This window comes from Camellia sinensis, chromosome 3, assembly GCF_055761805.1.
Source record: "Camellia sinensis isolate YWXY chromosome 3, ASM5576180v1, whole genome shotgun sequence".
Classification (NCBI taxonomy): Eukaryota; Viridiplantae; Streptophyta; class Magnoliopsida; order Ericales; family Theaceae; genus Camellia; species Camellia sinensis.
In genome coordinates this window covers 40,297,716-40,311,226 of record NC_138963.1, presented here as the reverse complement: position 1 = coordinate 40,311,226, position 13,511 = coordinate 40,297,716, and the positions used below count along the sequence as shown (strand labels likewise).

Genomic DNA, 13,511 nt, shown 5'->3' with positions numbered 1-13,511 from the left:
TTGGACTTTAATTTCCACAAGAGAAGCCTTCCTTTGGCGTTTAACTCGCCTAGCCAAAGCCCGTGCTGGAGGTTTGGAGGTAACAACACGTAAGGCCTTGGACTCAGCAGAAACATTATCTAGCTCCAAGAGATTCCCCTTCAATTTTTTCTGGACCACAGACTCGCACATATCATCGTCACTATGAGGCCTTTTCAAGGAAAGGCAATTAAACACTTTGGAGAGGCACAATTCAGAAAGTGAAGCTGGAGGCCCAGGCCTAACAGGACTAGCACTTGGGCTGAGTTCTTGCACAATAAAATTTTAGAACTTGAAATGAGATCTACTACAATAATATTATAGAGAAAATGCTATACAATTTGTAAGAAAGATGTCACGTCCAAGAGTAAGAAATGTTTATAAAAATTGTTAATTTATATATCATTACTCATATCATATATTTATTTCAATTAGTAAAAGAAATTACTAAAAAAATATTTATTTGTATAATATTACTCCTTTTAAATAACAATTTTAGACATTCTTTCTTAATGGGTGGAGCCTTTTTTTTTAACAAAAGAATGATAAAATTATATAGGCCTTAATTATAATTTTCAAAAATTTGGGGCCTTAATTAGTAATACTTGTGGAGACGTGAATCTGGCCAATCACGATAGAGGAGGGAACTTGCTCAAGAAGCTGGGTGCACCAAGACTGGCTGGTGGTCGAGAAGGAGGTGTGGCTGTTAACAGAGGAGTTTGGCAACCGATGTTCAAGAGACGAAGTCGAAATCATGGGTCAAATTTTGGTATTCACACAGTGTTTGTGGACGATCTACCTGAAGCAATGAATCCAAAAGGGTTGTTCTTGCTGTTTTTGAATTTTGGGGTTGTAAAGGATGTGTTCATTCCAAACAAAAGAAGAAAGGCAACAAGATCAAGATTCGACTTTGTCAGGTTTGATTGCCCAGTAGCAGCAAGGGTAGCAATACAGAAAACAGATGGCGTTTGGTGTGATAACAAAATTCTGAAAGTAAAGAGAGCTGATTTTGGAAAGGAGAAACCGTCAAATGAATATCATGAATCAATAAAGGATCTAAGTAGAGTATCTAGGGATCCATGGAGAAAAAGTACGTATGCTGAAGTGGTGAGAGATGGAGCGATAAAGAAGGAAAATGATCTGAGTATACATGCAGAAGAGTATGGGAATGGATGGTTGTTCAACAGTTTGGTAGTTAAGGTGAAACCTCAACTTTCATGAAAAGATTTTAAGGAGGACCTGCAGAACAGAGGTTTACAAAACATTGAAGTTGAGGAAGGTGGGGGTAGAGTAGCATATGTAACCTTTCCATCAGTTCAAGCAATAAGGAACCGAAGTAACTTCATTACCAAATAGATTGAGGACTAGTGTGAGTTGGCAGCGAAATGGGAGAGAGCGAAGGTAGTTGATAGTGAACGTTTGATTTGGTTGTATTGTTATGGAATTCCACCAAATTAGTGGAATACAAAAATTTCCAAAAGATTGGTGAGATGTGGGGTGAAGTAGTCGGTATTCATGATGAAACGTTGAGTATGGCATCACTAAAATGCAGTAAGGTGGAAATTCTCACATCACAGATGGAAGTTATTAATAATGTGGTTACCATGAAAAGCAGGGGTATTTCGTATCCAATAAGAGTGGTGAAGTATATTGAGCAGAGTCATGGGCTCCATTCCATAAGGGTTGCGGATGGAAGTAGGTCTTGGGTGAATGGGGGTAGCAATGACAGCGGTGATCAGAGTTCTGTGCTCAAACAGAGAGACAATGAGGAAGATGATGCTAACAAGGATGATCGAAATAATGTCTCGGATGATCAAGATGAGGTGGCAAAGCATCAACGGGTTGACATGGACGAGAAAGTGTTCATGCAAGGTGGCATCTGCAACTCCCTCATAGTCTCAGTTGTCAATGAAACGTTAAGAGAATTGGAAAACCAAATTGCGGCAGAAGGTTTTTCGTGTTCCAAGACAAGCATGCAGAGTACATCATTACAGAGGCATGAGGTGGGTAACTGCAAAGTCGTGGAAATATTGGGTCAGTGGGCTTGATGAGAAATATTAGTGAAACTGAAATTATTAGGCCTAGTATTAATTTGGAGGTGGTTTTAAACCAAGCCCAATATGATGGGAGGTGTAATGGGCTAGGCTCGGGTCTGGAATGCCAGAATATGGTAAATCATGGCCCATTTGAGCTAGTACATCCTATTAATCTTGTGGATGAAGCCCAACCAAAGGTTACTCTTGAAGCTGTCGATGACCTAGGATTGGAACAGCCTTTCGTATTGGTTCAGACAAAGGGAAGAACGATCCTCAAAGCCATGTTCTCTCAGTTCCTACGCAATCACCAGCAAATGGAAGAGACAAAGAAAAGAAAGTAGTTGTGGCTTTTGTTAGCTCAACTGGGGATCATTTATTTCTAGAAAAAAGAGCAAGAGTTCAGAAGTATGGTCAAGCTTCGGGTAGTAAAGTAAAGGGGCCAAGACAATGAAAAAAGAAGAAGTTGCGATCTTCTCATCATTTTTGCAAAGGATTTCACAAAGGAGCAATATTCAAATCTGCGACATCTGTGATGTCTTCATCTATGTTAGTCAGTAGTGGTGCTTATAAACAGACTTTGAGCCGAAATGAAGCTCAAGCAACCGTGAAGGTAGGGAAAGATTTAGGTATTGAATTTGGGGATAATAAAGACAGTGTTATTCGGAAAATTATGGAGACGGACAGGCAAGATGAGGAAAGACTAGCCAAAAAGGGGGTGAATGGCAGTGCTTAAGTCTGCACCTGAAGGGGATTTTGCAGTTAAAGTTGTTCCATAATGAAAGTTCTTTCATGGAATGTTAGAGGCTTGGGTTAGCCTGAGAAAAGGAGGAGGATCAGAAATTTCATAAAGGCAAAAGGGGTGGATATGGTGTTGATTCAAGAAACTAAAAAGTCAAGTATAGATGAGAGTTTTGTCGAATCTCTATGGCCAGAAGCTGAACTGGGGTATATGGAGGTGGGTGCAGAAGGGAGTGCATGGGGTTTGTTATGCCTGTGGAAACCTCATGTGTCTCAGGTGAAGAATTGTTACAGTTCAAGGAATTTCATTTTGCTATCAGGTTTGGTTTATCATTGGTAATGTCTATGCTCCTAATGATTGTAGAGATAGAAGTCAACTGTGGAAGGTCCTTACTAATTTAAAAGCATCCTTTCCAAAACCTTGGTGTTTAGGAGGGGATTTTAATGAAATTAAAGCTATTAGTGAAAGGAAAGGCTGTGTGAGAAGAGATAGGGGGATGCAGGAGTTCAATGAATTTTCAAATAATAACGAATTGGTTGATGTTCCTCTGCTTGGTAAGAAATATACATGGAGTAACTTACAGACAAGTGTATGTTGGAGTAGGATTGATAGATTCCTATTAAATCCGGGGTGGCTTGTGTGGTTTAATTTTAAGTTATAGGGCCTGCCTAGAATACTGTCTGATCATTGTCCAATTTTATTGAAGGAAGATGATAGAGATTGGGGTCCCAAACCATTCAAATTCTTAAATGCTTGGGTGTTACATCCCAACATTCTAAAAGAAGTTAAAAAGGTTTGGGTTGGTACACAAGTGGAAGGGTGGGCTGGGTTCAGACTTATGGTCAAACTGAGATCACTTAAACAAGCTTTGAAAATTTGGAATGTGGAGGTATTTGGTCATGTGGAGTCCAAGCTCAAAGTTGCTGAAGCTGAGTTACATTTGTGGGATCTAACTGCTGAAGAGAGAGATCTTATAGAAAATGAAGTTAGAGAAAGAATTGAGATAAAAAAATGAAGCGTGGAAGCTTAGAAAAAGGCTAGAGTGGATCTGGTTACAGAAGTCCAGACTAAACTGGGCCTTAAAAGGGGATAAAAACACCAAGTATTTTCATATAATGGCATCTAGAAGGCAAAGTAAGAACCTTTTTGATTCATTGAAGATTAATGATACTCTATATGAGGACCCTGCGGAGTTGAAACAGGCAGTGGCAACTCACTTTAAAAACTTGTTCACTGAAGTTTGGAAGATTAGACCAAGATTAGGGGGTGAGTTTAGAAGCATTGATCAAAGTAAGATTCAAACTTGTTTGGTGAAGTGTAACATGTCCGGGGGGTACCCTTGTGCGTTAAACAGTTCGCACTCCCGAGATCTCTTTGATCTAGTCTCACTAGTGCAATGTGAAACACAGATGAGAGTCCAGATTTGGCAACTTTTAAAAAATTCATTTTATTGCAAAATCTTTTGCCAGAAATGGACTGCGTCATCAAATCTCAGAGTCATCACCTAATATTTTTGAGAAATTAGGGAACCCATGACTCGTGTCGAGGCCATTGTTCGTCATAACCAAAGTTGTCTCGGTTCGGAACCTTAGGTATGAGAGGGGAAGGTCATTAATTGAGCACTCTCACTCACCCAATCAAAAGATCGGCCTTTACTAAACCATAATATGAATTTTATTTATTTTATATGTTCATATTTCGATTATTTAATAAATCCTAAAAATTACTATGTAAAGCACACAAGTATAAACTATGTCATTTATTTTGGAATAATTTGATTTCATGTAGTTTTGAAAGAGTTTTGGAGATGTACAACCCAAATAAATTAAGTTTATAAACATGAAAATCAACACTATTCCAAATTAAGCGACACAACCTCCATCCACTAGCATTCATATAGCTATATCAAGTAAGCAAGTAGCCACATGGTAGGATACTTAAACATAATAAGAAAAACACACACAAACGGGATGCTAAAGTATAAAAAACTTACATATTTACCGACGTCCCTCGAACAGCTACAAAACAAAATTAGTAAAACATGCATGATCTTATATACAAAATTCTAATACAATTCACTCATGAGATGCAACTAAAGATTCGGCTTCTAAGATATGACATGTGGATCATCTCAAGAATATGAGGTAGCGCACATAATCACATAAGAATTGATTAAATCCACAAATACAAACTTAGCCGAATCAAGATGCATAAAACATGGATGCAAAGCATGGATATAACAACAAAAAATAAAATAAAATAAACATGATATTTACAAATAAGGAAAGCAAGTAAAAGAACGGGATAGAAAGAAGTGGGACGAGAAATTATTACAACACTTTGAATAAATTATTACAAACCAAATTAGAAGAGGCGTGAGGAGAATATTACAACAAAATAAAACCTCACAATACACTCAAAATAAAATAAATAAAATAAAAAAATAAAATAAAAGTTTTATGTCCTTGGAAACCACCAGAAGTTGGTTAACATCGGAAGACAATGCCATCTTGTCCAAAAGAAGCTAACCGGCAGGCCAAATAGGCCGGCTGGCCAATTAGGCCTAGCAAAACCTATCTTATTGTGAAACCAAGAAAATGAACAAATAAGAAATATGTAAGTGGCTCTACTAACCACTACCGATTAGATTAAAAAAATGCAAGATTATAACAAAACTAACATGAACCTAAAACTAAAAAGCAAATATGAGGTAGAACATGCAAGATTACAACAAAACTAATCTGAGACTACTACAAGAAAAATATAAGTTAGGAAATGCAAGATTACAACACAATTACTATGAAACTAAAACAAGAAAGCAAATATAAGATAGAACATGTAAGATTACAACAAAATTAACATGAACCTAAAACAAGAAAGCAAAAATGAGGTAAAACATGCAAGATTATAACAAAACTAATATGAAATTAAAGTAAGCGAATAAAAATAAATACATAAATAAATAATTATGAGCTCAACAAACCACTTAGATTACAACAGCACACTATGAAATATAAAGTAAGAAAATAAATATGAGATAAACAAACCACTTAGATTATAACAAAACACTGTGAAATAAGAAGCAAGAAAATAAATATGAGATAGAAAATATAAGAAAATGAAAGACTAGAAATTCACCTTCCAAAGAAAGATTGAACTTCTTGATTTCCAAACTTCCTCTTGATCACCCTCAAGTTTAGGAAGTGTGTTCTTAATCCTCAATTTGAAACTAGAATAGAACTCTGGGTATGTATGGTAGAAAAGTGGCTAACTCTTTTTTTTTTTTTTTTTCTTACTTTCAACAACACTCATTCTTTCCTTTGATCAATCACTACTAAAATTTAGTTATTTCAGAATTTTTGGAGAAGTTTTGGGTGTAGGAAAGATGGAATTTCAGTTTGTATGGAAGGCACGGGGTGTATATGGAAGATAGGAATGTTTTTAGCTCAAAAACTCAATTTTTCTCTCTTTTTTCACCATTTTCTCACTCTTTTCTCTTCAATTTCGTGGTCCTCCCTCTCTCTTACAATATGATCGTTCTATATAGGAAATAAGGGAGAGTAAAGGTCAAAAAGAATGTGGGAGACATGGTGAGAGATAAGAATGTGATAGGAGGGCAAATTTTCAAGGTGGTTGCATGAGATACTCCTTTATGGATGCACACAAAACCTCTTTTTAACAATGGGGGATGATTAGATATAATGGAGGATGAGTGGGTGCACTTGAATGGATCAGAAAATAGGTAAATGGGGTGTCTCAACAGAACCAAAACCAAGAAAAATGGGATGTTACTGTTTTGGGCAGAGTCAACAAAATCTGCTATTAAGCCTAACTTCAAACGGGCATATCTCCCTTATATGGACTTGGTTTTAGGTGTTTCTTGGGTCTAAATTGAAGCCCCAGAAGTCTACTTTCCAATGGTGGTAGCCTCATATCTAAATTCTAAGTGTACAATGAGATATGCCTAATTTAGTGAGAGCTGTTCATTTCCCTAAAGCCAGGTCAACAAAATTTGTTCGTAAGCCCAACTTTAAATGGGCATATCTCCTTTATCTAAACTTGGTTTTAGGTGATTCTTGGGTCTAAATTGAAGCCCTAGAAGTCTCATTTCCAATGGTAGTGGCCTAATATTTAAAATCCAAGTGTACAAAGAGATATACCTAATTTAGTGAAGGCTGTTCATTTCGTTCTTAACAATTTGACGCTCATCCTTTCCATATTTCCTTCAACTCCAAACCTATAAAGAAGAATTTTTTTAAAAAAAATATTTTTCAAAAATTTCACCTCCTTTCAATTTATTTCCACTTTGTCTTTACTCTGTTTACTGAAAAGTGCAATATTTTAATCAAAATGGGAGCCTCGAAACATCGTAGAAACATTAACATTAAAAAAAAAAAAATTTGAAAAGAGAGATTTAAGGTCTAAAACAATTTGGGCAAAATAGGGCGTAAGGTTGGGATTAAAGCTCAAATTTCATCTCTCTTCTGAGGATTCTGTGATAAACACATTCTGATTGTCATTATCGAGTAATCAACAGAAAGTGCCCAAGTCTTAGGGCTGGTCAAAATGGGATGTCTACTTGAAGGAGTTTTCAGAAGCAAAGGCCTGGGCAGCAATCAAGGAATGCGATGGTAATAAAGCTCCGGGGCCAGATGGATTTAATCTCACTTGCTTCCAAAAAGGGTGGAAATTTATGAAAGATAATATCATAAAATTCATGCAAGAGTTTCATGATAATGGTGTATTGGTAATGAAATTAATTGTTCTTCTGTGACCCTTGTTTCCAAAGTAGATAGTCCAGACTCAGTTAAAGTTCTGGCCAACAGGTTGAAATTAGTGTTACCAAAAATTATTGATAGAGTCCAACAGCATTCCTAAGTGGAATATTATGGATGGTGTTCTTGTAGCAAATGAGGTTGTGGACTGGTGGAAGAAGACAAACAGAAAGGGGCTAATCATTAAGCTTGATTTTGAAATAGCTTATGACACTGTTAACTGGAATTTCCTCATTCAAATGTTGAAGAATTATTGTAGCGATCCTGGTTTTGATCCTTCTTTCATGTTTTGCCACTTCGATTGGGCCGGTTAGGGATCAAGCTGCCCAATCAGCTCGCGGGGGTCCAGGGGGTAACGCCCCTTGGCAGGTCCGAGGGGCAGCGCCCCTGAAGCAAAAATGCAAAATGCATTCGAGTTGCTTGTCCGCTCGAACGGTCGTTTATGCGCTCGAGCAGAGAATGTTTGGTTTCAAAAGTTTGACATGTCTGCAAAAGTACTAGGTTAGTGTATTTGACGCTAGAGCAGGGCATTCCACGCTCGAGCGGACCATGTTATATCAGTTCGTGAATCTGATATTTCAGATCACTTTTTCAGTCCTCTCTGTCTCTAAAACTCTCCAGAATTCCAGATCGAGAGCTTCTCTCTCTAGAAGCCATCTTCTCTCTTTGATTTCTCCAAATCCATTGGGATTTAGACCTAAGTTCTTCATCAAAGTTGGTTATCATCTCGAGGGCTTCGTTGTGTGTGGTGAAGATCGAGTTTCAACACCGTTGATTTTGGAGGTTTCATCTCATTTCTTCTTCAAAACTTGAGGTAGGGATTTTCTTAGAGTTATATATATATATATATATATATATATATTTGCAAGATCTATATGATTTTCGAAATCATCTTTCGATAGCTTTGAAAATTGATTGTTGATTCAAGAAATTGAGTGATTTTGACCGTGGGTTTGTCTCTTGTTCTTTTAAAATGATCTTATGGGTTTTGATTTTCGTTGATTGAAGAAAAGATGGTTTTGGAAAGTTTTCTTTCAAAGGATTTGAGTTGTATGGTTTTGGTGAGAAAACCTAGAATTTGGAAATTTTTTTAAAAGAGACTGAAAATCCATGAATGATATTGTTGTATTTATTTTGTGTGTCAAAATAAATAGATGTTTGGAAATTTTCTTATTTATATTTATATAAATGATGAATTTCAGGGAATATGAGAATTATTGTTCATTTTGAAAATTATTGTTCAAAACGTTGAAATAATCTTGAAATGACTAATTATTGAGGATACTTGAGAAGAGGGAATTGTGTTATTCCTTAGATGATGAATTGGAATAAAAGTATTTATATTCATCTTGTGTTATTGGCATAACAATTCATTTGATTACATTAAACTTTGAAAGTTGATTTGAAAACTTGCATTGAGAAAAGAATGTTGAAAAGCAAGTTTTCATAAAATGGTTTTGGGATAAATACGTTGGTAAGTCTTAATAGGTGGTGTAAATGATATTGAATAAGTTGGCCTGAGATTCCGGGGTGAAAGACCGAAAACCTGCGCGGATAGGTGTCGAGTCTTCCGGTTAATACCGGTAAAAATGACAATTTAGTAGTACTTGTATAGTCTACTTGTAGATACTGACCTAGGGATTACCAAAGTCGTATTTACCGCCCTTGAAATAAATTGTTAAGTTTTGAACAATTGAAATTGCATGACATCATTGAGCATGATGGTTTTCAAAAGATGAAAATGTGATTTATCTTCAAAAATAGGCATAGCATGGCATGTGCATTTCATCTCTTGAGACTTGTATAAAATGTATATACTTTGTTAAGGATTTCCTACTGGGCTTTAAGCTCACCCTACGGGATTTTTGTGCAGGAAAAGATATGGTGATGCCGCCTAACTAAAGGCGAGGAAATGTGTGTTGAGAGTACAAGACTCTGATTTTACTATAACTCTATGTGTAAGCCAAGGGTTGTATGTGTGTGGGTTTGAATAATCGTTTTGTGTAACCAGACTCAAGCCTTGGAAACTTATAAACCCTTGGGGGTATTTATTTATTTATTTACTTGTTGTCGGATTAATGTATTGTTGCATGAAGAACTATTGTATCATGTAATGTAAGTTTGGAGATTTATATTCGGCTTTCCTTGAAAGAACCATGATTGTTGTATTATCATTTGGGCTAGAAATTTGGGGCATTACAATTTGGTTTTGGTACTACCTGGACCAAATGGATATAGGGATGCATTTCTTCTACAAGAGTGTCAGTTCTGGTCAATGGATCACCATCACCGGATTTTTGCCCTCAAAAAGGTTTAAAGCAAGGTGATCCTTTACCCTCTTTCTGGTTTAATGTTGTAGCTGAGGGTCTAAATATACTCATATCAAGAGCTAAAGATATGGGTCTTTTTAGAGGTATATTAGTAAGTGCTAATGGGTTCAATATATCTCACTTACAATTTGCTGATGACATAATGCTGTTCTATGAGGCTGAAGGGTCGGAAATATTGGCTTCAAAAAGAATCCTTAGATGTTTTGAAGTAGTCTCAGGTCTAAGGATTAATTTTGCCAAAAGTGTTGTGTGTAGGGTGGTTGTGGCAGATGTGTTGGTTGATGAGTTTGCTACAAAATTGAATTGCTTAAGCAAGAAATTACCATTAAAGTATCTAGGACTACCATTGGAAGCCAGCCATAGCAGGAGATTGACTTGGAGGCCAATTGTGGAGAATTTCAAGAAAAAGTTATCCGGATGGAAGAGAAGAGTGTTTTTATTTGCTGGTAGAGTCACTCTCATTAAGTCTGTGTTGTCTGCTTTACCTGTGTATGACATGTCTCTTTTTAAAATACCTGAGTGTGTTGCAAAAGAGATTGATAAGATTCAAGCATCATTTTTATGGGGGTGATTCAGAGCATAGTAGGAAGTTACATCTAGTTAGGTGGAATGAAGTTTGTATGAGTTTGAAACAAGGAGGGTTGGGGTTCAAAAACATCATGCTAGCCAATGATAGTTTGTTCTTGAAGTGGTGGTAGAGATATAGGCAAGAGGATGAGGCACTGTGGATGCTGGTTATTTGCGAGAAGTATGGTTCAGTTGGGGGAAAATGGTTCCCTGATAAGGATGTTCATGGTCCTATATCTCAGATTTAGAAAGATATCTTATCAGTGGCCTAAAGGAATGGTATTATTCTCCAATTTTACAAGGATAATGTGGAAATCTTAATAGGTAATGGACAAAGAATCAGTTTCTGGAGAGATATTTGGCTGGATTCAACAAACCTTTTAAGCCAATTTCCTAGATTATTCCAGTTGGTTAATGATAAAGAGATTTCATTGAGTATACAAGTAGCTAGAAGAGATAGTCAATCTGGGTGGTTTTTCAATTTTAGAAGAACACTTCGGGCTTGGGAAGAAGGTGGGTTAGACAGATTAATCACTGCTCTGGGGTCAAGCCCTGTTTTCAGAAGTGATTTTGCTGACAGATTGGGATGGAAGTCTTCAGAGTCAAGTATATTCAACGTTAATTTTGTTTATGCTTGGGGTGTGCTTAATGATGGTCCCATTTATAGATCAGTTGATCTTATTTGGAATAATTTTTCACCACCTAAAGCAAAATTTTTCTCGTGGTTAGCTTGGAGAGAAAAACTGAAAACTAAAAAGTTGTTACAAAGGTTTGGAATTTTAGAGGGGGAAAATGTCCTAAATTGTTTATTCTGTCATGAGGCTAGAGAATCAATTAACCATGTTATGCTTCATTGTCTTTTTGTTTGGAAAATTTGGTCTGCTATTGCTGATTGGTGGGGTTTTCAGTGGGCTATTCCCAGATCCATTGATGGCCTATTAATTTGGTGGATGGATTGGAAGTTTAGGAAGAAAGTTAATTTGGTGTGGAAGACTCTATCAGCAGCAGTGTTGTGGTCTGTGTGGAGATATAGAAATGAGTGTGTGTTTAAGGCAGTTCAGCCCAATTTTCATGTTTTGTTCGAGTGTATCAAGGTGAGGTTAGCAATTTGGATGAGATCTCAGTTCGGGGGTGCTTCATTTTCAATCAATGATGTCGTGTTTAATTTTCCACAAGTCAAGTGTTGTTTAGGATCTTCATGAGCTCATTCTAGTATGGGGGAGTATTGGTTGCAGGTTCTATGCTGATGAGCTGCTGTTGTGGAATTGCTGCGAGTGTTTTTTTTCTTGGTTTTTGTTTGTTCAGTGTTGTTAGTTGGCTTTAGTATTTCTTTTGTATTGTTGGGCTTGGTCTCTCTCTAACCTTTCGGCTTTGAGTTAGCAAATGATTTGGTGTTTCTCTTGGTGCCAACCTAATTAGGATCATGGGATACACTGTGATGCTTCTCGCTCTTGGTTTCTTTATTGATGTAATCCATATGTATGTATGTTTTGAGGATATCAATAAAGTTTTTGCTGATCAAAAAAAAAAAAAAATAGTAATACTTGTGGACTAAAGCATTGGCTTTGATGGCTTAAGGGTTAAGCCAGTCCTGTACTAGAACCCCCCAAACTAACTCATATCTGTCACAATTTGAGAAACTATGATATAATAACCAATGAATTTTTTAGATTAATTGTAAGGCTAAGGCTAGAATATGGCCCAAAATTTCAGGCGACTCAATTTACATAGTTTTTTTAATATATAAATATGTCTAACTATTCATTTAATACTTTTAAACATAACTATATAATTTTTTTACCCAAATTCAAAATTGTTAATAAATATTCATAAACATATGCATATTTCTTATTTTAATTATGAAAATACTTGCTATTTATCAATTTAATAAAAAGTCCATCAAGCGATTCATAAGTTAGGCACAAACTAAGATAATTTTTTAATGATTTGATCATGGTCAAGCTAGCTTAAAAGTTGAATCGATTAACTTTTAAGCCGTTTTTTATATCTATATCCCAACTCTAACTCTTCAAGCTAAATCAACAAAATAAATTTAGGGTCAGTAAAATATTGAATTGGCCTCAAGTCTTCTTTGGGGAGCGACTCGGAGGGGTCATTTACTAATATTCCCTTTTTTTATATATATTTTCAATTTTTTAATTTAAACTAATTTTAATTGATTGAATTTTACAAAATAGATATGCTGAGTGAATTTTACAAAATGGATAATGAGGTAATTGGTTAATTGACAAAATAAAATTATAAAATTCATCAAGAAGAAATGTATATATATTTTATCATAAGCATAATGTTTGCATGGGAATTAATTAATGTTAAATTATTTTAATTTTATATTATAGACAAAGATTTATTGTTATTTAATTAATTATTTTAAGGGTAAACTACCAATAGGTCCTTATAGTTAGACTTAATTCACATCTGTTAGGTTTTATTTCTTGGCAATCCCGTTTGACAAAACTCCTTTCAGTTGTATTTCTTTTCGCACTTTTTATTTCAGTGAGGCTATGAGTGTTTAGATGCGAATCCAACCCGAATTGTGCCATTCAGAGAAGTTTGTGATGCTAATGCTTTCAAGATTGCCACTTCGCTGATTAAAAGTTGCCTGTTCGATCATGTTATATTTTTCCAGTTTTTCCAGTTTTGGCCTGTCCGCTCGAGCGTGGAAAGGGACGCTCGAGCGGGGATTGGAAGCTCTCAGCATCTCTGCAGTCGCCTGCAAAAGTACTGGATAGCGTGATTTGCCGTTCGAGCGGCAAAACTGACGCTCGAGCGTGGAGCCTGTATGAAATCACAGAATTTGAAGTCTCCGCTCGAGCGGGGAAAAGGGCGCTCGAGCGGACCGCGCGATCCCAGATTTCCAGATTTGATTAAAGAGTTGGTTTTCTTCTGAAATTAGGATTGCTTTGGTTCTCTATAAATACTTGGTTTTCTCCCAAAACTAAGTGATTTTTTTTAGACTTCTCCAGATCTTATTTTTGGATCTTAAGGTTTATATCTGGAGAGATTTTGCTAGTTTTCTTTGATG

The 13,511-nt window shown here is 36.2% G+C and overlaps 1 protein-coding gene across 1 annotated transcript; it reads left to right on the top strand.

The window, feature by feature from the left end:
• Positions 1–2,919: 2,919 nt before the first annotated feature.
• Positions 2,920–3,808, top strand: LOC145821442 (uncharacterized). Its single transcript, XM_082917964.1, has 3 exons — positions 2,920–3,069; positions 3,113–3,382; positions 3,500–3,808. Exons 1-3 carry the CDS (start codon positions 2,920–2,922, stop codon positions 3,806–3,808), a joined length of 729 nt encoding a protein of 242 aa, XP_082774090.1.
• Positions 3,809–13,511: the final 9,703 nt, after the last annotated feature.

What these genes read in the sequence shown, in the direction of transcription:
- LOC145821442 (XM_082917964.1), top strand. Translation starts at nt 2,920, where the DNA reads ATGGTGTTGATTCAAGAAACTAAAAAGTCAAGTATAGATGAGAGTTTT. An exon ending in GGAAACCTCATGTGTCTCAG is followed by an intron (nt 3,070 to 3,112) that starts GTGAAGAATTGT and finishes TTTTGCTATCAG; the next exon opens with GTTTGGTTTATCATTGGTAA. An exon ending in GGAGTAACTTACAGACAAGT is followed by an intron (nt 3,383 to 3,499) that starts GTATGTTGGAGT and finishes ATTTTATTGAAG; the next exon opens with GAAGATGATAGAGATTGGGG.